Source organism: Priceomyces carsonii (genome assembly GCF_900007245.1).
Source record: "Priceomyces carsonii strain CBS4050 genome assembly, scaffold: Debaryomyces_carsonii_scaffold_3, whole genome shotgun sequence".
In the NCBI taxonomy this organism is placed as follows: Eukaryota; Fungi; Ascomycota; class Pichiomycetes; order Serinales; family Debaryomycetaceae; genus Priceomyces; species Priceomyces carsonii.
Window position 1 is genome coordinate 1,510,464 of NW_026946676.1, and position 25,796 is coordinate 1,536,259.

A 25,796-nucleotide genomic window follows, 5' to 3' on the forward strand; every position below is an offset into this window, starting at 1 on the left:
CATAAATAGTTGAAAACACTATGTACAATCTTAGTTACGGAAACTTGAATGATTCTCAAGTTGTGCCGATACGGTTGAATCGAATGCTGAACTGAAAAAGTCATCTAGCTTAAGTCCGTTAATGATGCCGTGTGTTTCGCAGTTTGAGCATTCACAATTTTCGGGATGGCACTGACAGGCGTTGAAATTAGAAAAGTCACCGTTCTCTAGTTTTGGGACCTCCACCTCACCAGACGCGAGAAATTCAGGATTGGCACTAGCTTTTGAGTAGGGAATATTATCAAATAGTTTGTGGGGGTAGACACTCAGCTCATTCATCTCATTATCATGACCATTAAATATGCTTCGATTGTTTGCAGTTATATTGTCGTAAGGATCATATTTCGTTGAAAGGATCTCGTTTGAAAGAAGTTCGTTAATTTCGTTTGTAGCTGAGTTCACATTGCCATGAACAGTACAGCCAGCGCAGGTGCAATTGCTATCACAGCCGCATGATCCAGGAATAGAACATGAAGGTATACTAAACACACAAAACTTTTCATTTTCATTATTGGGTTCCCTTTTAATTTCTGGGCTCTTCTTCTTAATCTCCTGAGAATGATCTATAAAGGTCCATTGCGTATCCTCAGCCTGGCGGTTCTGTATCATCCTATTCTTTAGGTATGTCTTTAATATTCTAGACTTATTAATAGTTTTCTTCGAATTATTGTGTGCACATCCACAGTCTGTTTTCAGCTTCAAGCCACTACAACAGCTTGTGGAATTTATAAAGCTTTCACTACTCACCACAGGAGGTGGAGGTCGAGAAGATGAATTTATGTTTGCTTTTGTTTGGTCGTAAGGTCCAATAATCAGTCCGTCAGTGAGGTCCATGACTTGTTTCAGCGAAGCTTTTAGAATAACAACAGGATTTCCATGACACCCAGATCCACTATCTCCTTTGGTGCCATCTTCTTCATCAGAGGCAACTTCTTCTGCAAATACAGCGATCCTATGGTTGGGGTTTCCGTTTGCGTAAACATTGGGTCTACCTTTCGATCTAACTTGTAATAACGGACGATTACAATGACGACACCTAGATGACCTATGCCCACGAATGCATTCAATACACGAGAATTTGACCCCGTCTATGAGAATCATTTGTTAAATGACATCTGTGATATACTCTAGTGAAGAAAAAAAAATTGAGCTAATGATACTCGATTTACGATACAACGAGCAAAATTAATTACTCAATTTGTCACTGCTAGGTAGCAGTTTAAAAACACATTTCATCATATGAAAGTTTTTTAACGACAGTACTCCATTAAAGTTTGAGAATCCTATCATGGTCATCGGCTTTGATAGTTTGAGTCTATTCAACAGGAGTTGGGTTGAAATTGTATATATCAGCTATAAGCATAGACGTTGACCTCAAATCTGAAATCAAGGCAATATAGATTGGAGATAGTTGACATTTATTAGAAATTTTGAAAGACTCATAATAGATAACCCTAAATCATTCAAAAGTTATACTTTTAGGTTCCTATTTAAAAATCGAGCTTCAGATGGTGAGCTATTTTCAAGGTTACATTGCTATTATAACTCTTCATATCTTAGCTTTCATTTATCTTCCTTGTGACATGCGTCTACATCTTTACCACTAATTCCTCTGAAAGTTAGGCTGTAGTGATATCTTATAGGATGGTTAATGCCAACCCATATATATTAGAGAAAACTCTTACTGGTATATAGCCGCCACACATATTGGTCATTTATCTTATCTCTCATGCTATTTTCGCAACGGGGCTAAAAGGTGTATCTACTTATTATACAATTGTGCCGTTAAAAGAAAAGTTCTTAACTTCCTATAGTGGTCCAGGCCTGGTAGACTAAGGTCATCTTACTGGATATACTGAGACCCGCAATGGCCATGTTACTAAGGAAGTTAAAAAATGGGTTCCTCGCTGCAATTCCAAATACCTTTGAACGACACGAGCAACAGCTGCTTTTAGCAGAGGAGCGTGAGAGAGATTATGACGTCTTGGATAATGGATCGAGATCGGGCACTGCTGGAAGTAGCAATGATGCAATTCAAGAAGAAGAGGAAATAGAGGAAGAAGAAGAAGAAGAACTCTCAAATAGCAACCTCAAGAACAAAAGAATTGACCAAAATGCTACTAACGGCAAGCTTCACAAATATCGGGGACCTCAAGATAACTCTTTAGAGGATACTTATGGATTTGATGGTAAACCCAACAGCAATCACATTGCCATGTCCGTAAAAGAAATCAATCCAACTGGAGCGAATAAGTCTACTACAAATACGAGGCCCTTGTCTTTAAATCATGACAATTCACTTCTGATAAGGAGACCGTCACTAAGCTCTAACGAGGCTTCGATCAGCAAAACTGATGGACCCAATCGGCATGATTATCAAGGCAACTTGCATTGTGATGGCATTTTAGAGATAACACCACCTGTTCCAGTTAATGGTGCGGATGAATTGCTGCCTCTACTCCCACCTTCACGTCGCAGCTCTGCAACCGTGAGCTCTTATAAAGTCATTCGAGCATCAGGGTTTTCATTCAGGAATCTCTGTGCCTATGCTTTAGACTTCCGTCACCCAAAACTATTTCATTTTATCGTGCTTATACTAGTGTTGTTTACAATATTCGCTTATACAACTTTAAAAAAGGTGGATACCCTTGTAAGTGACTTCAGTGAAATTAACCTTCAAAGTGTCTCAGTATTGGATTTGAATGATAGGGGTATCGATTCTCATATTATTGGAACACTATACATTAACTATAATAATGTTCATAATATATTCTACCGAAATATGCTAAAGTTTGGATCAGCATTAGTAGGTGTCATTGTGCTTTTGCCTAGTGATGCAATGAAAGTCTATGCTAAGCCAGCTAAATCAGAAGTCTGTTACTTTCATATATTAGATTTAATACAACCTGAGGTTGCAGTTGATGTGATGAACAGAAGACTCACTGAAATTGACTTCATAAGTCAGACTCTGATACGTGAAACTGAGATGGTGAAGTTATGGGAATTAGTAAACAACCTTGATGAGCAAACATTTGAGCTTGAAGTTGAGGCTGAGATACACCCTTGGATTGAAAGTAAGCTATTCAGCTTTGGTAAACAGGACATTCGATTCAAAAAAGTAATTTCATTAGATAAAGGTTCAATATTCCCACCTATCAAAGTCAAAAACATGAAAACATATTCTACAGACTTTTCTATACAGTTGTCTACTCAGATTGTGCTTGAGCGAGGATTGACACTCTCTGCGACATTTCCAGCAATAAACTGGGACTTGTTAATCTTAGATTGCAGCGGTAACTTAATAGAACTTGGGTCTTGGGCGACTGAAGTATTTGATGTCGAACCGAAATCTCCAATTGTGATAAATCTTCATGGCGATCTAAGAAGCATCCCTAATCCTTTATTAAAACGTTGCAACAATACTGACGTCAGTATTTTCAATAAATATGTTCAAGATTATATGAACGGAGATGTGTTGAGCGTTTACATAAGAGCCTCTAAATATCAAAGGGTCAAAATGCAAAATTGGCTCTATTACTTGTTGAATCATGCTAATTATAAGGTTGACGCATTAGTTACAAGAAGGGACCTTTCGATTACAGGTTATGAAATTGATGCATTAAGTTTAGAACTTCCGCTGAACATTCCTAACGATTTATTAAGTCTTAATGTAAATACCAATGCATCGATTATCATTGACAATCAGATTGATATACAGTTTAGCATTTCAAAGTTCAAGCATTATTTTTGCTTGCTTGACTCCGATGAGACAATCTTACTTCAAGGTTGGTCTGACCAATTCAACTATGTGCATATTAATAATGTCTTACGTTTTCTCAAATTCGATTTGCTTTTAAACCACGTTAAGATTGAAGTCTTGAATTCTGAAAGCTTAGGCAATATTCTAAATGAAATCTGTAACTTTAATTTTAGCGACTCTCTATATGCAAAAGTTGAATTGGAAGATGTGGAACTCATTCTTCCAATTGGAGCCTTGAAACTTAATCGAATTGATTTCGAAGAAATGGATATTACATCTCAGCTTGACTTCCATAAACCTGACGAAATTTTGAAGAACTTGAATGTAACCATTGATGAACTTCTTTTTGTCGATTCTAACCCGATGCAAGCTCTGCTAATTATAAAGATAAGGATAACTAATCCAACGAATTTCATTGTTGACTTACCGGGCGAAACTATTACTTTGGGTATAAAGTCTAATAATACCAAAGTAGCAAGCTTCGGTTTCAAAGATTTCTTTCTTTCATCAGAAGCATTAAGTATTCAGGCTGAGCTTGACTTGTATAATACGCCCACTGAATTGATATCAAAACATACTATACTTGACTCTTTGTTAAGTGACTACATATCTGGTAATATCGTCCACGTTGACATATTTAATCTTTCTGTTCTAAATAATTGTGAATTAAACAAAATGTTAAATCAAATAGGAGTAACTAATATTGAAGTTCCTATTTTGAAGTATAGCAGACAAGCTTATCAGAACAATGAATTGGTAACTCAAGGAAACGATACTGAAGAACATCAAAGTCCATTCTTGCTTGAAGCAGTAATACATTTGTTAACCTCTGAAATACAACTTACATTATACAATCCCATTGAGAATGCAGAGTTGATTGTCGAGCTTTATGAGGCGGAAGCAAAATATGAAGATAACTTGTTGGGATCAATTTCTAAGCGAGAGTACTTGATGATAGCGCCGGGGATCCAAAAGACTCCCAATATTCCGATCAAAATCAGCCAAGGTATTGGTATGGATATTCTTAGAAAAGCAGTCAATGGGCAACTATATGTAGATGTCGAGGCTCACTTTCTATTGAAGCTAGACAAGTTTGAATCAATGTTGACTTACAATGGGCATGGTTTGAAATCAACTATCAAATTTTAAGCTATTCTTCAGTCATAATTGCAAAAGCGACAAATTACGGATCTATATTATATTTAAAGAACAAGGAATGTATTGTTGCTAGTTCCTGCTCGCATCTAGGCAGCTATGATTTTGCAACTAAAAATGCTACTCATTCGTAGACAGGATTATTGTGAACAAACGTGATTAGTATTCTGACCTAGCTATTACGTAAGTTATGTGTAATTTTCTTTCAATAACATAGTTTGTTTACTTTTGCATGCTAGTGCCTAGAAGTACAGGCGTATACAAATAAGATCTCGACTTGATTGTTTTGGGGATTACATAATCGACGACATATTGCTCTTCACTCAACGGATCTGGATCGATCTTTTCCCAATTGTCATGTCGTTTGACGCATATTGAATCACTTTTGGTATAAATTACATACCTAAAAGGGGAATGTCGTAATGTCGGCTCTATTTTTAATATTTTTGTTTTTCTCGCTCTTTCTGTGGAATTACTTTGCCGAATTTTTTTGGATCTTTCGTTTTGAATATTTATTCTTTGCTTTAAGTCATTTTGAATATCAAATAGACAGTTGCTCTTTCGTTTTCGTTTTCGTTTAAAGTGGAGCTGAATAAAAAGTCTATCGTTTAGTTTTAAAATGGTTTCTCTTAAACTTACTAGCTTAGCTGTGTTAGCATCATTGATTTCAAGTACTTTAGCTACTCCTCCAGCTTGTTTATTGGCCTGTGTTAGTCAGGTTGAAAAGAAATCTTCGTGCAGTGGATTGAATGACTTACTGTGCTTATGCTCAAAGTCATACGACGACATCGAATCATGTTTGAAGAGCATATGTCCGAATGGCAGCAGTAGCGACGCAGTCTCTGCACTCAAATCTAGCTGCTCTGACTATTCGAACGACAGTTCAAGCTCTGAAGTAGCTAGCTCTAGCTCAGCAGAATCTTCAAGCTCGTCTGTCTCCAGCTCCGGTTCTAGTTCTAGCACTAGTTCTGGTTCTAGTTCTGGCTCAAGCTCAAGCTCAAGCTCAAGCTCCGCTGTTGCAAGCTATGCTGCTTCGAGCTCAGCTGCCTCTTCTAAGCAAGAAGCAGCTGGCTCTTCTGTTGCAGCTGAATCTACCTGGGCTGCTTCAACTTCTGCTGCTGTTGAATCATCTGCTGCTGCTTCTGAAGCACCATCGACTCTTGAAACATCCGCCACATCCTCAGTAGAATCTACGCAGGCTCCTACTGTACAATCTGAAGACTCAGGTGCAGTTAAGGTTATTTCATTTGGTGCTATCGTAGTCGGTTTGATGGGTGCTTTCTTATAGGTTAAATAGGATACCAATTACATATTATTATGGGATAAATAAAACGCCAACTGTAGCGGAGAGTTATGAATGTTCCGATATTGAAAGATTTTAATACTGATCTGTCTGGGTCTTAGATTGTGGAGATAGAAGTGGTATATAAAACGTTAGAAGTTCAGTTTGATGAAAAAAAATACGCAAGGGATGAGAAATAACAGAGATATGAGCTTTGATTATCAAATATCCAATAAGCTAAACGACTCTTCGTGGAAATATCTTAAATCAAATAATCTTTTGAAGTATGTAGTTAGCGAAGAATAAGCTCCCCTGCTTAATATGTACGTTATGTTGTTGCTCAGTTGATGTTTTTTTTTTTGTCTTTTTTTTTTTTCGCAATAAGTTGAAAGGTTGTTCCACGGAGCTTCCCGAGAATATAATGGTTTGACTTTCTTCTACCACCTAACATTGGAATAAGGCACCTGACACGGCCCGCTAACAGTACGATATTTGCTTGCGTCCAATAGTGCCGCTTTCAGTAATGCCTCTTTAAACACACCATGGTTGAAGGAATCAGATCGGTTAGAAACGAGAAAACCAAAGCTGTAAGAAGCAAGAAGTTCACGAAAGTTTACGAGTTTAGGAAAGTCATCCAGCTTTGATACTATAAATTCAATAAGTACAAGTCAAATTCGTATTTAGAAATTTGTTTAAAATAAGTCAAAGCTGAACATCACATTTTCACAACTTCTTCTCTTAGCTTCATGAAAGAAATATAAGTGGCTTGACAGTAGTCAGCGCATATACCCGTTACAGTGTACGTTTTATGGAAGATGCCTCTTATTTTTTCAAGTGGTTCTTCGGTGCAACCCTCAGACATTTTCCCTGTCTTTGTGTACAACATCAGTCAGACCCCAATAATTGAAGTAAGTGCTCCTCGGAAATTCCGAAACCCAGTTGCTAAAGTAGATCAACACCACAATATTTATTATTCCACTTCTGAGGCAAGTAAGAGTTGTCAAATATATAAATAGGCTACCATTTTTCCTTAATTAATCTTATTTGAGTTCCCGCTGTTGCTTCATCGAAACAATTATAGGGTAATATCAACAAACCCTGATAAGTTACAAATAGAAGGCTACATTAGTATTCAATTTTGAATCAAATCCCTTTAAATACTTGCAAAAGGAAAATATTTCTTGGTCTAGAAGATTCCTAGCGAAATACTATCGGCTGTGCAAGAGTAAGAATCATTGTGAACTATACTATCATCTGTCCGACTTGTACCTAATATATAAGAAAGACAAAATGCCATCAATGATGAATGAATACGTCACGAAAGCAACACAAGCCATCCAGTATACTTTGTATCATGGTACTTTTATCCACAGTCCAAAGCTTGGTGAATTAGAAATCCACTTTAACACCTTGATTGGAGTCAATTCATTAGGAAAAATAGATTTTATAAGAGAAAATATCGCTGAGGGGGCTTCGGCTTTGGAATTATTTGAGGCTGAAGCTTTGAAGACATGCATCAAGTACGACAGAAAGCAGATCAATTTCGTCGATTACTCTAAAGACAAGACTAAGTTTTTTTTACCAGGATTTGTTGATACTCATATACATGCATCTCAATATCCAAATATTGGCGTTGGTTTAGATACCCAACTAATGGACTGGTTGAAAACCTACACCTTTCCTTTAGAAAATTTGTATACTGATAAGAATTCCAAAGACAAATTAAGCTTCGCTAAGGATGTTTACTCCAAGGTTATTGCAAAAACTCTTCAAAACGGTACGACATGTGCATCTTATTTTACAACAATCGATCCTCAAACTACAAACTTGTTTGCTGAGTTATTATTACAGTTGGGACAAAGAGGTTTTGTAGGTAAAGTTTGCATGGATCATAACGAACAATATAGAGAGTATGAAGAGAGTTTGGATGCTTGTAAGGAGTCCATGGGAACCATCATATCTCATTTGAATGAGATCAACCCCAAAGGAGAGATTCTAGTCAAGCCTATAGTCACTCCAAGGTTTGCTCTTAGCTGTTCTAGAGATATGTTGAAATATTTAGGGACCTTGAGCTACGAGCATAATCTTCCAATTCAAACTCATATTAGCGAAAATGAAAAAGAAGTTGAACTTGTAAAAGCTGCATACCCTGACTGCGATAATTATGCTCTGGTTTATGAGAAACATAATTTGCTCAATAGGTCCACTATTTTGGCTCACGGTGTTCACTTAAACGAAGACGAAAGACAACTTATCAAAGAAAAAAACTGCTCCATAAGCCATTGTCCAGCCTCTAATACATTTATCTCGAGTGGAGAAGCACCGGTTAGGCGTTACCTTTACGAGGACAAAATAAACGTATCATTAGGTACAGATGTTAGTGGTGGATTTGAATCAAGCATATTAGGAGTAATTAAATATTCAATTTTGGTAAGTCATCATTTGGCTATAAGGACAAAGCTGGAAAAGGACAAATTATCAATTTCTGACTGCATTTTCATGGCAACTCAAGCTGGTGCGAATGCTGTTGGATTATCTGATAAGATAGGATCTTTTGAACTTGGCAAGGCCTTTGATGTACAGCTTATCGACTTAGAACATTCGGGTTCTAACATTGATGTCTTCGAATGGCAGAAACCTCTAGAGACTGACTCATTAGATCTTAAGAAAAAGAAAATGTATGATTTATTGGGAAAGTGGATATTCAGTGGCGATGATCGCAATTGTTCCAAAGTTTGGTGTAATGGTAGGTTGGTATTCAATAAGCTCGACCAAGAAAATGATAAGTGGGTTCTAATTAACGGGCCGTAAGTAGCACATAAATTGCAATAATTTTTATCATTAGTAATGCTACCGGATCTTTCAGGTCTTAAAATATACATGAAAGTAAATAAAGAAGCTAATATTCAATAGTAATATAAGAGATTCGAATGTAAACAGCTAACGGAGAAAGAAAATGTTTTTAACCTAAAATGTGGAAGGGGTATTTTATGCTTCTTCAAAGCTCTCTTTTCCGAAGTCTGGAATTCCACCTAAGGTGCCATAGATATCACCGACGTAGTTCTTAGATGGAAATCTCTTTCCTGATGAGTAAATCTTATCCCATTTTTGAACAACATCACGGATAAATGGAAATCCAGCGTTCACCAAGTTTTCAACTGCAGCTATTGAGCCACCTTCATTAGTCTTAGTGAAAAATTTGACCGTATCGTTAGCTAATGATGGCGGTGGTCTAGAAAAATCAGAGACACTTCTCATAAGTACAATTCTGTCGAAGTCAACTAAACCATGCTTTTGAGACCTCGTGAATACTTCCAAAGAAGCATTATCCTCTTGAGCAGTAGTACAATATTTAGAGCTTCCATTTGTCATCATCGATGAGAACTTTGAAAAATAGTCATTCAAAACTTTACCTGTAAAGTAATTATCAGATGTCAAAGAATCACACTTTTCGACTGATGGAAATGACTTTGCTTTTTTCTCAGTGTATTTGGCTCTAAACTTTGCATTAGTTTGAGTACCGTTATTTAATGTGGCCTTTTGGGCTAATTCGAAAGCTCTGTTTCTTAAACTTTCATTTAACTCAAAAACTTCAGTACCATAAACGTTCCCAGGGTATGTCCATGGATTATCAGTTCCATATGCAAAATATCCCGTCGTCCAATTCGGATTTGTTTTATGGTATTCGGTATAATCAATTTGATATTCCAAGCCAACTTGAATAGCATACTTAGCGAATGCAACACTACCAAGGGTTGTATAATTAGGCTCTCCTCCAGCTATACCGGCAATTAACCAATAAGTCTTGGTCAAATCGAATAATGGGTTCAAAGTCAAGGCAGACAAAGTAGCAGCGGCATTGATGTCTCCTTCCCCTGTTGTCACTTGACAAACGGTGTAATTCGTAGTACAGTAGATATCCGGATATAAAGGTGACAATCCTGGAATACTTATATTGTGTGCAAAATCCAAAGCATCCAACCATGGTTCTCTTTCGTATTCGAACATTGAAACAATAAATGCTTTTGGTTGGTAGATTGCAAAAGGTTTTCCGTAGGCAGTCTGGGCGTCGCCTTTGGAAGAATCAGGGATATCATCTTCCAACTCGGTAGTATTGATGTAACGCTTAACGACATCCAATGGGTGCGCAACTGCAATGGAAGCAATTGCAACAGAAACCAAGATTCTTGAAACCTTCATTGTCGTCAGTTGGGGGAGTTTTAATCGAGATAAGACAAAATTGCAAATATCAAAGAAATTTCAGTCCTAAAGCTCTGGTTTAATACTCGAGTAACCCCCATCTCCGCCTCAATCGCAACCGTCAACCTTGCATGCTCTACCGGATCAGACTTGACATTCAAGTATGAGCTGCTGATTGGGCCCAAATGAAATCTTTTGCTTTGTTTAGCAGCTTCCATAAACGTGAAATTTATTCCCAATACAGGTTGATGCGGCCCCCTTTTCGAGGTAATTGATCACTTGATTAGATGGCGCTCGAAAATCCAGTGTTGAAATTAGTACCCGCGGCATCAAGTCGGAACCCTTGAAAGATTTGAAACAGAGCAATCATAAATATGCTGCTCAGTGCATTCAATTAATCTTTCAAGGCCTAGCGGTCTAAAAGTATTTACATGCGGGTATCAAATGTGAAGATACGTTCAATATTATTTGTTGAGAGAGATTAAAAAATCGAATCAAAGACAAATTTCAAATAGCAGTTGACTTTTAAGATTGCAAAAGTCATCATTGGAAGGTACTGCGAGGAGATTCCGATTCTCGAGACATAAATGTTACTTAATGTAGGTTCCGGCTAAATTCGAAAATCTCATATTGCGTTTTTGTCCTACTTTGGAATACTAATTGCACGAACTTTACGCATCGTAATCATTGGTTATGACGTAGTATCAGAGGTCCATGATAGCCGACGATCCGTTTGGTAGAGATATTCCCAATAAATCCGGTGTTTATTAGATATTTATGGCCAAAGTTGACAATTTCGATGCTTTGAAGTGTAGTTAACAATGCTCAGCGAAGTGAAAGAAGATCATCGGACAGGATCATTTTAATATTTTTTTTCCATTTTGTACCAATACCTAATTAAATCTAAATGTAAACAGAAATATTCAGTATTCTAGTAAAATCTTTCAGTAAACTCAATGATACCCAGATTGTAGTAAAAGCTTGCAATGGTATTTATTAAATAGTATGGAAGGAAGCTAATTGTAATACGGGAAATCGATAAGACGCCCTTAAAGTGAACTTCGTTTGTACTACTTTTTGCATCAACAAATGTCGCGAAATCATCTTAAATGCACGACATCTACAGTTTTACACAAACAAACAAAACAATATTACAAACACGGTTAGAAAAACATGAAGCATGCCCGACTTACCTAATGGCTTTGAGGCACAAAGCAGAAAGAGACCAAATGAAGTTCTGGATAATGAGTTTGACTCTAGGGTATGTATTAACAACCAAATTTAGGTTTCAATATAGCGAATACTAACAAAAGCAGAATTTACAATCTGTACAAGATTATATGACTCAACGACTAGAAGTGAGAAAGCGGCAAAAGATGATGGATGATGATGGAGGCTCTGACTCCGAATCAGAATCAGACTTGTCTTCGAATCTAGATCATGAAAGTGATACCGATAGTGCTAGTGATGATAGTTTTATGGCCGATCCTACCTCTGCCAAGGCTGGAGTGATTGAGAAGATTGTGCTAAAAAACTTTATGTGTCACGATTTCTTTGAGTTGGAACTAGGTCCTCAATTAAATTTCATTATTGGCCGGAATGGATCAGGGAAAAGTGCGATTTTGACTGGAATATCTGTTGGTTTGGGTGCTAAGGCTTCCGAAACATGTAGAGGAAGTTCAGTTAGGGATTTGATCAAAGATGGGAAAGAAATGGCAAAGGTGATATTAACTTTCAGAAATGAAGGCGAAGAAGCTTATTGCCTGGATGTATATGGAAAGAAAATAATAATTGAAAGGACACTCAAGAGACTGGGAACTAACTCTTACTCCATTAAATCTGAAGTTTTAAATACAATTTCTACAAAAAAATCAACCTTGGATGAAATTTTGTTCAAATATAACATAGCGGTCAATAATCCTTTAGCATTCTTGTCCCAGGACAAGGCACGAGAGTTTTTAACACTGAGCTCTGATCAGTCAAAATTTAAGTTTTTTATGGATGGCACCCTACTTAATGATATCACAAATAACTTGGAAGCTACAGCAATGAATACTGTTGAGATAAGAAATAGATTAAACTTGGCGAAAAGACATTTAAAATTAGCAGAAGAAAAGTATAGGGCATCTGCTGCTTTGTACGAAAAATTTCAAAGATCTGATTCCTTACGAAAGAGGCTAGAAATCCTTCATGGAAAGGCTTATTGGTTCAATGTTACTGTTATAGAAAGAAAACTTGAGAGCTATAAACAGTCTTTAAAGCAAGCTGAAGAAGAGATTTGTGGATTAAGCAATGAAATAATAAATATTAATGAGCGCGTAAAATTCTTGGACGATGATAGTGTCATGTTACAAACTCACCAAGATGAAATGAAACAAATCGTAACTAAATTCAAAGATGAATATGATCTTATAAAAGATAAAAGGAGAAACGCAAAAACTATCAGGAAACAGCTCGAAGACGAAATTCAAAAGCTTCGGGAGGAAAACAATTCTTTTGAAAAAGAAATCAGAAAAAAAGAGAATGAGATTGCCTTAGAGAGAGAGCTTTTGGATAAGCGAAATGATTCGAAGGAAACATTATCAAACACCATCAGCAATTTAAACAGCAAGATCGAAGAATTGAATAAAAAGAAGGATGATATTAGACAAAGGCTAGGCGATATGACAGAAGAACCCACTATGTCTGACTTGCGACATGAAATCGGTATATCCGAGGAGATAATTAATAGCTTATCAACCAGAAAGATACAAATACAAAAATCTGAAAAAGACATACTTTTGCCTTGGGGAGATCATATTCATAACGTGTTAAACTCAATAAAGGCTATTAAAAACTGGCATCAGGAGCCGATTGGCCCACTTGGTGCTCATATCAGTGTTAGAGATGAATTTAGTAGCTGGAAAGACTTAATCAATACGGTACTAGGGAAGACCTTGGACTCATTTCTAGTTATTGATGAGCACGACAGACGAATATTAGACCGTATATTCAAACAGCTTAAGGTAAACAAAAACATAATTACGCGACGGCCAGAAAGAATCACTTTTGAGGGAGGAAGAGTAAGGAATCAAATTACATTTTTCGACATGCTTGCCATCGATAATGAAAACGTACTTTTCACCCTAATCGATATAAATAATATCGAAAAGAACATCATAGCATCTAGCAGAAATGATTTCGACATGCTTGTAAAATTACCTAATGTTCTCTCGGTCTTTTCTTCTTTGGGCTTGAGATCGGGCATTAGAGCAAGTGCTGGTGATAATGGTACGTTGAGAATTGATCCAGTTCATTATAGAGACGAGATTCACAAGTTATCTAGTAATTCAAAATCTTCAGAAAATTATATATTAAATATTGAATCTCAAATTCAGCTCGAGACGGAGAAGCTAACTAAGCTTCGCCTTAGCCTTAGAGAAGCAAATATAAAGAATCAAAACCAAAGGCGTGAGTTGGAAGAACAAAGTTCATCGATACTGGTAGATATAAAGAAGTTTAATAACGAGGTAATAAAAATGGAAGACAAACTCAATGAAAATGGCGATCTTGAAAAGGTGGAAGCTTTGAAAATACAAGTTTCCACAGATAGGGGGCAAATATCAATTAATGAAAATATTATAACTTCGTTGATAGATGAGCTTGAAAAAGGAAGGGACAACGCAATATCGCTTAAGGCGCAACTTGAGTCTTCTCGTGAAAGAGTTACCGCAGCCGTTCAGGATCTCGATAATACTAAAACGAAATTGGAAGCATTCGCAGATGAACTTGCGTCGCTTAATGATCGCAAGACACACTCTGAAATGAAAAAAGTAAAGCTACTTGATTCAATTGAGGCGATGAAAAACAAACTTGAACTAGGAAGAGAAAAGCTCGCACCTATTTTAGAAACTGCAGAATTGAAGTGTTGTAGGGAGATAGCAAATGTTGATATCGATCGAGACACTAGCGAGTCCATTAGCAAAGAATATCAAGAACTTCAGAGACAAGTTCAAGAAGTTGAAAGTTCTTTAGGCAGATCTTTCGAAGAAATACAACGAGAACTATTACAGAACAAAAAAATGCGTGATGCCGCAAATGATAATGTCTTCTGTTTAGATCAGATAAATAGAACTTTTGAGAGTGAGTTAAATATCAGGTTTCAATATTTGGTCACGACGATTAGTAAGAATGAAAGTGATGCCTCCTCATCATTTGAAAGATCATTGGCATTAAGAGGGTTTAAAGGGGAGCTAAGGTTCAATCACCCTAACAAATCCTTAACGCTCTTAGCCCAGACGAAAAATGATCAAGCTAAAAGGACCGTCGATTCGTTGTCTGGAGGTGAAAAATCTTTCACCCAAATTGCATTGTTATTGGCAATCTGGAAAGTCATGGACACTAAGGTGCGTGGCCTTGATGAGTTTGACGTTTACATGGATTCCGTAAACAGATCTATTAGTATTAAACTTTTGTTGAGCGAATTGAGAAGGTATCCCAAGTCTCAAGCAATATTTATAACCCCCCAAGATATTGCTGTCGTTGGAGATCTAGAAAGTGAAGACGTCAAAATCCATAAAATGACTGATCCAAGGAAGAACAATTGAGTAAAGGTTCATGCTATTTATTTTATATATGTACAATTTTCATGACTATGATTCTTTCATTCCTGTTTTTCACGCTTTGGTTTAACATATTTGGAGTATTTTGAAGACGCAAAGTTGATGATAATATCCTCCAAGATATCATATTCTGATCTTCTTATGTAAATAATCAGACGTTTATGGTTCGCACTTCCTGAAATGTATCGATCCAATTGGGATTTAATGGTATTGTATGTTGTTTTCTTCGCAAGCAAAATAATCGTGATAAAGTACTCATAGACTACCTCCGATAATCGAGGTTTCTTTATAGTTTGTTGATTATAATAGTAAAAATTGGCTATCTCGTTGGCCAACAGTATAAAGCCATTACTTCGATCAGTTGAGTTTTCAGTTTCGTAACTACTTAATAATAGCCTCTTACATGCTCTCAACAAGCATATGAAAGTCTCGTCCGGTATCAAAATTGGTTTCAAAATATAAGGGTAAGTTCCTGGTAATTTCACTATCATCAGAAATGCTTCTTTTACATATCCTAATTCACACAAACATTCAGTGACAAACAAATGAAGCATGAAATGACACGATTTGATACTGCTAAGAAGACCAAAAATATGGTCTTGATTCGGTGTTTCCATCAATTGTTTAACATTTTGATAAATGATTTCTCTGAAGTATGGTAAGTCGTTAAGTTCGATCAGACCCGCGATGACAGGCACATGAAGCTTCTTTCTCAAAGAGTGCACGTTTCGTTGGCACATAGGATCAAATAAAGTAACTTGACTCTCGCTTACTATCAGCTTTTCCTCTTTGTCCGTATCGGTAACGAAATTAGTGGATGCAGACTGGGATATGATATTGTTCTTAATACACTCCCTTCTTTCCCTGAAGTTATTGAATGCAGATGCCTTTAGGGTATTTAACGACAGCCTACCATCTGAGAAGTTTCTATGTCTTTTAAAGCAATAGCATAGCTCCTTGAATGCATGAAGTGCTTTCATCGTATTACCCTCATAACTATAGGCTTCAACTAATGCTATTTTGAGAGCTTTGTAGGTTTGACTATGACTAGAATAAGAAAAGAATCTTTTGAAGTATTCCAATAGCCCATCTATTCTTTTTGGATCTTTGTTTTGAACAAATATTATAGCCAAAGTTTCGAGTACTTCAGTCGATAACAAAAAAGGTATTCTAGAATTCGAATAAATATACGAAGAGGTTATTTCATCGTAGTAGGACTTATAGTTATCAACTAGTTCATGATAACATATCGTTGCACCTAAATGATGCCCGAGTTCGCAAACTTTAGATAGGTATAGTGACCATAACTCATTGCAAAGTACAAACTGGGAACTTTCCTTAAATAAAAGATGAAGGAGAGTGCTCATTTCAGTTAGTCTCTCCTCCTGAATAAGCCTATAGAAATAGACCTGAAGTAGTTTACCATCTAGATCCCTATCGGCATTAGTTGATATCATTTTGAAGACACGTTCCATGTCAATGTTTCTCATACATAATAATGATTCTAGTTCATAATTGAGACGTTGAATATTATCTCCACATCCAGAAACATCAGGAAAAAGATTTCCAGCAGCACCGTCTTGAACCTTTGTGTGACTGAGCCTTCGAGACTTCAATTGAAATGATTTTCCGTATCTAAATTCTTGTTTCAAGTGCCTTCTCAAGCTAGTACCCAGGACCAGTGCAAAGCCAGTTATGGAGACTGATTTACGACTATACCTCTTTAAAAAATGCTTGACGAAGCAAATGGTCCCTAGCTTTGAGGAATTCATAGTGTTTCCTTTTAAGCCAAGCCTGTTTGCTATGACGTTCGTTTATTCTTACTATTACTTTACAAGTATAAGTGAATCAAGAAAGTTCTGATATCGTGATTAGGTAATCATTATTTTTCACTTTTACTCTACGTCTCAAAAATTTTCGACTTCATACTCTAGTATAGTAAGATCGTTACAAACTTTGTAGTTGGTTACATGATGATCAGGGTATCACTATTACGGCCCTTGAGGGCAATTAAGGTAAAACCCACCTCGAGTCTAAGTATGGTAAAACTTTCATCAGGAATAATTCAAAGTCCCCAAGTTCGTTATAATTCAACCGGAAACAGTATTTCAGAGAAGGCTACAGAGATTAAAAATACGTTGACATCGTTTGAATCGATCCCAGATGAACCTATAACAACTCTTTCATCTGATCAAATTGGGTACTTGGATTCAATTGGGATGGCTCAAGGATTTGGCCCCACTGCTTTACTTGAAAGACTATTGGAGATTTCTCATGTGTATACGGGACTTCCTTGGTGGGGAACTATCGTTTTCACAACTGTTGCAGTCAGACTTGTGATGTTTCCTTTGTATGTGAAGTCTTCCATAAATGCTGCCAAAATGACGGAGATTAAACCTCAACTTGATCAAGTGATGAAAGATCTCAAGGGAGCCGAGAGTCCTCAAGATCAAGTAAGAGCAGCACATAAAAGAAAAGCCTTGATGAAAGAGCATGATATTCATATGTCACATCAGTTGCTTCCAATGGTGCAGCTACCAATTGCGTATGGGTTCTTTCAGGCGACAAGGAAAATGGCGAATTTCCCCGTTGATGGTTTTCAGACACAAGGGTATGCGTGGTTCCAGGATTTGAGTCAAGTTGATCCCTATTGTGGACTTCAAGTTATAGCTGCTGCCCTTGTTGTGTACATGGTTCGATTAGGAGGAGAGACAGGAGCTGCGACAATGAACCCAATGATGAAAAAGGTTATGACTTATGTCCCAATCTTATCCATTTTCGTTACTAAGGAACTCTCAGCTGCAGTGGTGTTATACTTTGCTGCCAATGGTTTGTTTTCATTCATTCAAGCAATGGTTTTGAGAAATAAATATTTCCGTAAATTGGCAAACATGCCACCAATCGTCAAGCCACAGGCAGTTCCTGGTTCAAGCGAGCCTACTACTGTGACCGAATGGTGGAAGGACTTTAACCAGAATATGAATAAAAACGTTGAGAACAAAATGAAGACAACAAATACAAAATTAGGAGCGATCGAGAAAAGGAAAAGTGGTGCAAATGGCGGTTTCATAAAAAGACATTAAATAATCGAATTCTACTTGTAAATACTTTTTTCACCATAGAGTGAATATTATACAATTGTCCGTGTCACTAGTATGTAGCATTGCAAAATGAATATTTATCTCTAATGTCTTGTTGAATCCCTCTTAATTATATTTCATCAAAAATCTGGCAGAAGTGAACAATCATATACTCTAAAATTGAATTCATCACACCGAAATTATTAATAAGGGAATCTAATGAACTTGCTTCAGTTAAGGCGGGGCCAATAACAGTTGCAAGATTCGATGCAGTCATCTTATTTTCGTCGCTAAATTGGCAGATTTTTTGCAAGTGTTTGGTTAGAGCCTTCAAAGTATAATAATTAACAGGAGGCAAAAAGCCCAATATTTCCTTATAGATCTCAAAAGAGCGTTCGTCATTTTCATTTTGATCCTCGCTTACCTTTTGTCGTGCATTTTGCTTGAAAGCAATAAACGACTCGATAACCTTATCCGTGAGGAGTGCTTCAGGAAGCTCTCTGAAATAGGATTTGACAACGCTTGTTAAAGTATGAACACCATAATTTTTTGCAATGTATAACGAGCCCGTCTTATCTATGTAAGACTTTACATTGTTCAACTCACTTAGAGATGTACTTATCCTGTAAATTCCAACATCCTTTAGTCCTTCACTTTCTATCACCTCAAACATGACATTCAAAAACTTAGGAGACAAGGATTGTTCCCTACTGCAAATCAAGTTCAAAGGTAAGCCAAAAGTCAAATTTGAGCTACTAAACTTTAAGTTTAGCGTCTTTGAATAGAACCAATGTCTGTTGGCGTAGTTCAAGTTGACCAACCAACTATTCATTGATGCTTCATCAGTTGCCTGAAAAAGATAATCTTCACTAGAAAGCTCTGAGTCTATTTTGAAACAAAAAGGTAGCAAGTAAACGGGAAATATTTTCTTCGACTTTAAAGGAATGACAGCAAGAGGCTTTTGTCTCGGCTCAATTTGGGTCTCAGGGTTTGGAAGCTCTTTGCTGTCAACAACCCTCTCGGAAACATTCGATGTCAAACCATTTAACGAGAAAGGTCTATTTTTCGTGAAAATTCCGCTGATTTTAAACCTCGAGCTAGAATTTGATTTATACGAAAGCGATTGTCGTCTATTAGAAGGCACAGAAGTCTTCTTAACTAAAGCCTGGTCTGAGGAGGGGCCCTTATCTGAGCTCTTATCTTCAGTATAGCTCGATAACTGCTTTTTCTTATTATCTGCAACTAAAATTTTGTATTCCTCTCTCAAAACAGACTGGAAAATGTGGATTTTATCTTTCTCCAAAGAACTGAACTCTTTTAAACTGTGACTGTTAACTAAAGATTCGTCCAACTTCAATAAAAATTCGAATTCTCTAGTATCATTCAAGTTGATATCAGATGCATCAACTTCTTCAATAGCAAGCTCCTTGATAAACTTGTATATCAAGTAGCGCTTATTGAAGTTTATATTCAACTTGTAAAAGCTTGGACATTTGTTGATCTCGAGGAGATTTTCAATCACCCAACCAAAACAAGGCAACAAAGACTCCAGGTTTTGGAGACTGGCACGAGTTACACTACGCGGCAATAACAGATCTAAATCATCATAGGACCTCAAATGACTATCACCATTCAATGACTCTGCAGCTTGTATCCATTGAGTAGAAAATACCCGACTCTCCGGCGCATAAATAACGTTTATGACAGCTGTCTCGATACAGGAGGGAATTTTTTTGTTATATCCTTCAAAACCAAATTCACCCATCTTCACCGAACATAGTTTGGCCATGATAAGTAAAGTTTTCATTCTATCTAACCTCTCCTCTAGTGTGATATTTAAGTCACACAATTGTATCAAAAGGTATGCCGAGAATTTGTAGTATATTTTGAACAATTTTCTGAAAACCAAAGGAAACTTCTTCAAAACTAACTGCTTCTGCTTAGAATCAACAAACGATTCAAAAAATTTGAAAATATTCGACACTGTTAAATTATTCTCACTTGTGTTGGCTCTTTGTAAATTAAAGTAGAATAAGGTATTTTCCTCGAAGTGATACTCAAGTATTTCGAATACTTTCATCCAGTCTTCCATTCTAATACCATGGTAGAAGATCGCCAACAAGCGATTAAATTTATGCAAAAATTTTTCAATTTTAGCTACATTCTTATGACCTGGCAAATTACGATTCATTGGGACCTCATGCAAAGAATTTGTAAATCGGAATTCATTAATTAGGAAAGAATCAAACTTCAGTGTTTCGACTGGTCTATAAGTCTTTTTAATGAATAATTTCTTCAACTTTTTATAGTAGTTTACTAAACTTTCAAACGATCTTTCAAGACTAGAATCAATCTTGCTGGAATTATACCACTGTAATATTTCATTGCTGAATAACTTCAAAAGCTTGATCAATATCTTTTTATTTTCGAGATTCAATGAAAAGTTTGAATAAAAGTTATTCAAAAGAACAATTAATACTTTCAAAATATTGATTTGAATTTTTAATAAGAGCTCATAGTCAACTTCTCCCAAGGTATTTAAATCCACAGTAGGGTCTAAGTCCCAGTTCGGAAACTCTACTTCTTTGTCGCCGCTTTGACTTTTTTTCACAGCCAATTTCTTCATGACCGATATCACCGCATTGCCTGAGTTGATAAAGCGATGTGCAAGCATATCTAATAAGTCCTTTGTTGAAATAAAAGATGTATAATTTAGTAAGAAGACGAACCGATACTCAACCAAGTCAACGGCAATCAGCTCATCAAAATATTTCGCGTCAATCAAAAGCAAATCCACTAACTTGTTAATAGAAGCGTATTTTGGAATATATTTGTGCTTCAAATGCTGCCCTACACTACCAGAGTCCGAAGACAACAGTCTGTATTCATGGTTATGCGAGACGTTATCTTGCGTCGCCAGTAAAGTCTTTGGAGAGCCATGCTTTGTAGAAATGCTAATATTATTGAATTTTTCCGAGCTAAGAATTACGTCAACATCTATGCCTAAACCAGATAGGTCATCGTCATCATTAGGATGCTCCACATCTCCCATATAATTAAGCATCAAGGAATCTGAAGTAAAGCTTTCTGAGTCGGCCAAAAAATCATCAATCCTGAATGTCAAATCTTTATCTACCTCAAAAGTCTGTTTACTTAAAGGAGATAATAGCGGTCCACTGATGGATACATCATTATTTGCATGAGAATTGGGGACCAACTCATCGTAGACAGATAACTTGATCTTGAAATAGTTGTTATTAAATGTTGGCACTTTTGAGCAGCTGGAATCACTCAAGCTAGTTTTCTGATCGTTCGATGTGCTGCTCAATATATCGGCTGTAACACTTGCGTCCGTAATATCAGACTCACTTGAATTTGCAGATCGATCAGAAAAGCAGCTCATATTTCTATTACCGGGATCAGCGGGTGACGCAGATACTGTGTTGTTTATCGATGGCTGTAAGTAAGCCTCTTGTAAGTCAGGTTCTAACATTAATGACATCTTCATAATTTGTTCCAAATTGAGTGATTCACAATTAACTTCAAGTAACTTTAACAAGTTATTATATAGCTCCATATCAGTATCGACTTGGCTCGATGAATTCGATGATTCATCCTTTGACTTTGGATATGAAGGATGTTTTGCATCATCATTATTTACACCAAGATATAAAACTTGATTAATACTTTCATTTGAAAATATGAACCCCATGTTGTCATATCTTTTTAAAACATCATCATTATATTTTATTATTTCGTCATAATTTGAAAGGTTCGATAAATACTCATTCCATCTATTGAAAGAATAATTTATCCTTCTCCATATGGGTTCTAGTTCATTAATATTCGTAGAGTTGTTATTAATAAAAAAGTCGCCAAAATATGGAATTACCTTCTCCTTAGGATATATTTTACCCAATCCTCTAGGGGCCATAATATGATACGAATCTTTGGATATTTCTTCACCTGAATCAAGGGGTTTAGATTCATCTGGAGTTCCCTGAGAATTTATGGAGTCATTTGCCAAGTGCCTGCGGTCCAATTCGAACAAGACTGGGGACCAATCATTTTTCAATAACTTCAAATACTCTGGAGATACCAAAGACCACATCTTCGTTAATCGTAAAACGGGCTGGGATAAAATAACTGATGATATTCCGAGCCATGAAGACATATTTCCAGTTTTATCCAACAAACAACCCAAATCTATCCATTTCTCCAATAAACGAGCTTTTCTCTCCAAACTAATTAATGAAGCCAGCTTCTCGCCAAAAAGGTGGTGTATGAAAAGCCTCGACAAATAATGGATGTGTGTCTCATTATTGAAAATCAAAGGATTTTTTTTGTAAAATGAATTTGCCAAACCAGAAGTATCTTTCAAGGAAGATGCTAGCAATAATGACTTGTCAATATTGGAATTCCATTTAGTGAAAAATTTTAAATCAACTTCTCCAACCGCGTTAACAAACTTAATTAAGTTCGTTTGCATAAACGCGGTGGAGCTTATATCTCGGAGTGGGTTTATAGAGGGATCCAGGTTACTGTTAGAAACAATATCAATCAAAAATTGTTGATATGAGAGCATATCACTTTTGAATTGCTTGATTTTCAAAGATTCGCTTTCATCACCTTGCATTTGATTCGTTATAAGCTCAAGAATCTTTATTATATGAGGGGCAACATCGGATTTTAAAAGAAATCCAACAAAATTATCTTGAACATTGGATAGTAACTTTAAAGACCTATCTGTGACAAGGGCGTCATTGCGAGCACCCTGTAGTCTTCCGGTATTCGACAATTCGACATAATTACACCATAGCTCAAGAGCTTTGTCAAAATTGGGAAATAGAGGTAATATGTCTATAGCACTTGTCACTGCGGGTATATTTTGGCCATCATCATCAAAAAGCACAAAGTGAACAATTGATTCGAGCGAAGAAGTGTTTAAAAATGACCTCGATTCAAAATCGTAGTTTAAGTCAGGGTGAGGCGAAGCGGTATTGAAATAGGTAATGTCGTGATTCTTATTATGCATTGAACCATCTATATGAGATGTATTATCATTTGATTGTAAAGCACTCCTTTGTTCGACTGTCCCAACTTTACCCCCAGAAAATGGTTCTTGATTGCTAGTTTGGGTCGCAACTCTAAAGCATTTCACATTGAGACCCCCAGCACGGTATAAATAAAGATGTGAACCTTTGAGTTCAGCTCTTACTGTTCTAAGTGTATGCTCACTAATCTCACTGACTCTCAGTGTATTGAGAATTCCATTAAGCCACCCATTCATAATCGTTGATGTATCGTAGTCCTGCTTAATCAAAGCAGAAACCATTCTAGTTCCACTTTTTGGGTCGCTGGTTCCTGATCCATGTTCAATGACGCTAGTAGCAGAACTACTATTGAGCTTTTCATGAATATGACTAGACTTCTCTTGTGAACTGCTCACGAGAGTTGATACTATTGTATTGCGATCATCGTTGAGCTCTTCTTCTGTTGAGACAATAGTTCCAAACTTTTCGTTACTCGCGTTATGCTTGCTCGTGTCGATTAATGGAGAGCCTGGCTGCTGGCTCTTCCTTCTATCTCTATCCTTTCTGTGAGTCCAAATCTTTCTCATGATCTTGATATAACCACGATGATGATAACTCTATCCAATTTGCTTTCAACTCAAAAGATGCTCCGATGAAAAATGTTCCGTATTTGTTTTACTCGAATCTGAGTTTCCATATATCGACGAAAGGAGTGTGTCTATTTAAATCGGGGAATTCAGCGCGTAACAACGAAGACGACGATGTCTCGTCTAATTCTGAAGACAAACCTGAATTCTTCGAGGTCACTAAGGTTAAGAGATAAGCGGATTTACATATCTATGATCTAGCTAAAATACTTGAGTCTGTATTGGTTCGAAGGGGGTATAGTATAAAGGGATCATCCACGATGAGCATATTTCTGCAACAGTTTCTGAGGGTCCTCATTAGACCGTATTCTAAAGGTATCAGAGGAGTACGCCAGTATACGGTGATAAATGCCGAAAGTGAAGCATTGAGATATAAGGAAAGAAAAGACAAGATCCAAGTTAAATCAGAACATTTTTTTCCTTCTATTCAAAAAATCAGATTTCAAAATGTTCTCAGAATTCCAAAATTTAGACAGAAATTCAACGACCATGATTTCGATCAATACGAACACAAATGGGTACCTGAGCATGTTTCTTTGGAAGGAAGAATAAAGTCAGTTCGTAGGTCCGGAAAAGGGATGTATTTCTTAGATCTAGTTCAAGATAATAGCAAAGTTCAGGTTGTTGCGAGTAATAAACTTATGAACATCTCTAAAGAAGCATTTAGCGAACTACATGGATTTCTAAGAAAGGGTGATTCAGTGACTTGTGTGGGGTTTCCATCTAGAACTAAAGTTGGTGAGTTGTCTTTGAAGTTAACTGAACCAATAAGAACTGCAGCTCCGAGTTTGAAATCAACCATGATTCCTCAAAAGATCATCAGTAAAAGCCTTATTAATAAAAATAGGGTTTTACATTATCTTGTGAATGAAGAATCAAGACAAAGGCTTATAATCAAGTCACATATAATCCAAATAATGAGAAATTTTTTTCTTGCAAGAGATTTTCTAGAAGTACAAACCCCAATGCTAGGTGGCTATGGTACTGGCGCTAATGCTGAACCTTTCAAAACCACTTCCTCTGCGTTAGATAGTGACAAAAGTTTGCAGCTAAGGGTAGCACCCGAGTTATGGTTGAAGAAACTTATAATAGGAGGATTCGACAAAATATTTGAGATAGGTCAAAGTTTTCGAAACGAGGGAATTGATCTGACCCACAACCCTGAATTTTCTACTTGTGAGTTTTATCAATCTTTCGCTTCTTTGAATGAGTTGATGGAGATTAGCGAAGCACTTCTAAAAGATATTTATGTTGCACTTGAACAAAAAACAAATAATATTTCTCTATTGCAGCGCCAGCTTCCGAATTTAACAGAAATTAGGGCAGGAGATTTCCCAAGATACGAGTTCATCCCAATTTTAGAATCTCGGACTGGGGTCCCACTTCCATGTGAGTTGACTTCAGAATCACTACTAGATTATTATAAAGTGTTGGGTCTTGACTTACCTAACATCAAGTCACCACAGAGTCTTTTAGATAATCTTTCATCCATTTATCTAGAGTCGATATCCAAGGGGAATAACACGCCCATATTTATATATAATCAGCCTTCCTTGTTGTCACCATTATCCAAATCTGCTCCTATCGCTTATGGTGCTAGAGTGTATGATGTTTCATTGAGGTTCGAGCTCTTCATAAATGGAAAGGAATATATGAATTCCTATGAAGAAGAGAATTCGCCATTTCTGCAAGCAAATAAATTCAAGTTGCAACAACTCTCGAAGTCTGAGTTCAATGATAATGACGCGTTAATACCTGATTGGGAATATGTTAAGCTGATGGAATACGGCTTACCTCCTACTGGTGGCTGGGGCTGCGGAATTGATAGATTAGCGATGCTTTTCTCAGGTACTCAAAGAATTGAAGATGTTTTGTCTTTTGGCAATTTAAGAGATGTAATTAGACAATAATTCTTGTAAATAGACTGTATTATATGATCTACGAAAGTCGTTAATTTTTCTCTTATCGCGAACTGTGTACTTTCACTGAAAAAAAAAAA

The 25,796-nt window shown here is 36.7% G+C and overlaps 11 protein-coding genes across 11 annotated transcripts; 6 read left to right on the forward strand and 5 right to left on the reverse strand.

Annotated features, from left to right (window-relative positions):
• Positions 1-30: 30 nt before the first annotated feature.
• MAC1 (Mac1p) lies at positions 31-1,140 on the reverse strand (the record flags this gene model as incomplete). Its single annotated transcript, XM_062953261.1, has 1 exon — positions 31-1,140. One exon carries the CDS (start codon positions 1,138-1,140, stop codon positions 31-33), a length of 1,110 nt encoding a protein of 369 aa, XP_062810081.1.
• Positions 1,141-1,906: 766 nt separating this feature from the next.
• On the forward strand, positions 1,907-4,948 carry PRCAT00003342001 (uncharacterized protein; the record flags this gene model as incomplete). Its single annotated transcript, XM_062953262.1, has 1 exon — positions 1,907-4,948. The coding sequence occupies one exon, from the start codon at positions 1,907-1,909 to the stop codon at positions 4,946-4,948; it is 3,042 nt and encodes a 1,013-aa protein (XP_062810082.1).
• A 625-nt stretch (positions 4,949-5,573) lies between these two features.
• SSR1 (Ssr1p) lies at positions 5,574-6,242 on the forward strand (the record flags this gene model as incomplete). The annotated part of the gene is made up of 1 exon (XM_062953263.1): positions 5,574-6,242. One exon carries the CDS (start codon positions 5,574-5,576, stop codon positions 6,240-6,242), a length of 669 nt encoding a protein of 222 aa, XP_062810083.1.
• Positions 6,243-7,526: 1,284 nt separating this feature from the next.
• PRCAT00003344001 (guanine deaminase) lies at positions 7,527-9,047 on the forward strand (the record flags this gene model as incomplete). The annotated part of the gene is made up of 1 exon (XM_062953264.1): positions 7,527-9,047. One exon carries the CDS (start codon positions 7,527-7,529, stop codon positions 9,045-9,047), a length of 1,521 nt encoding a protein of 506 aa, XP_062810084.1.
• A 177-nt stretch (positions 9,048-9,224) lies between these two features.
• On the reverse strand, positions 9,225-10,436 carry PRCAT00003345001 (purine-nucleoside phosphorylase; the record flags this gene model as incomplete). Its single annotated transcript, XM_062953265.1, has 1 exon — positions 9,225-10,436. The coding sequence occupies one exon, from the start codon at positions 10,434-10,436 to the stop codon at positions 9,225-9,227; it is 1,212 nt and encodes a 403-aa protein (XP_062810085.1).
• A 20-nt stretch (positions 10,437-10,456) lies between these two features.
• On the reverse strand, positions 10,457-10,654 carry PRCAT00003346001 (uncharacterized protein; the record flags this gene model as incomplete). The annotated part of the gene is made up of 1 exon (XM_062953267.1): positions 10,457-10,654. The coding sequence occupies one exon, from the start codon at positions 10,652-10,654 to the stop codon at positions 10,457-10,459; it is 198 nt and encodes a 65-aa protein (XP_062810086.1).
• Positions 10,655-11,776: 1,122 nt separating this feature from the next.
• Positions 11,777-15,022, forward strand: SMC6 (DNA repair protein; the record flags this gene model as incomplete). The annotated part of the gene is made up of 1 exon (XM_062953268.1): positions 11,777-15,022. The coding sequence occupies one exon, from the start codon at positions 11,777-11,779 to the stop codon at positions 15,020-15,022; it is 3,246 nt and encodes a 1,081-aa protein (XP_062810087.1).
• A 56-nt stretch (positions 15,023-15,078) lies between these two features.
• On the reverse strand, positions 15,079-16,809 carry PRCAT00003348001 (uncharacterized protein; the record flags this gene model as incomplete). The annotated part of the gene is made up of 1 exon (XM_062953269.1): positions 15,079-16,809. One exon carries the CDS (start codon positions 16,807-16,809, stop codon positions 15,079-15,081), a length of 1,731 nt encoding a protein of 576 aa, XP_062810088.1.
• Positions 16,810-17,007: 198 nt separating this feature from the next.
• On the forward strand, positions 17,008-18,120 carry PRCAT00003349001 (membrane insertase; the record flags this gene model as incomplete). The annotated part of the gene is made up of 1 exon (XM_062953270.1): positions 17,008-18,120. The coding sequence occupies one exon, from the start codon at positions 17,008-17,010 to the stop codon at positions 18,118-18,120; it is 1,113 nt and encodes a 370-aa protein (XP_062810089.1).
• A 127-nt stretch (positions 18,121-18,247) lies between these two features.
• BEM2 (Bem2p) lies at positions 18,248-23,737 on the reverse strand (the record flags this gene model as incomplete). The annotated part of the gene is made up of 1 exon (XM_062953271.1): positions 18,248-23,737. The coding sequence occupies one exon, from the start codon at positions 23,735-23,737 to the stop codon at positions 18,248-18,250; it is 5,490 nt and encodes a 1,829-aa protein (XP_062810090.1).
• A 320-nt stretch (positions 23,738-24,057) lies between these two features.
• Positions 24,058-25,707, forward strand: MSK1 (lysine--tRNA ligase; the record flags this gene model as incomplete). The annotated part of the gene is made up of 1 exon (XM_062953272.1): positions 24,058-25,707. The coding sequence occupies one exon, from the start codon at positions 24,058-24,060 to the stop codon at positions 25,705-25,707; it is 1,650 nt and encodes a 549-aa protein (XP_062810091.1).
• Positions 25,708-25,796: the final 89 nt, after the last annotated feature.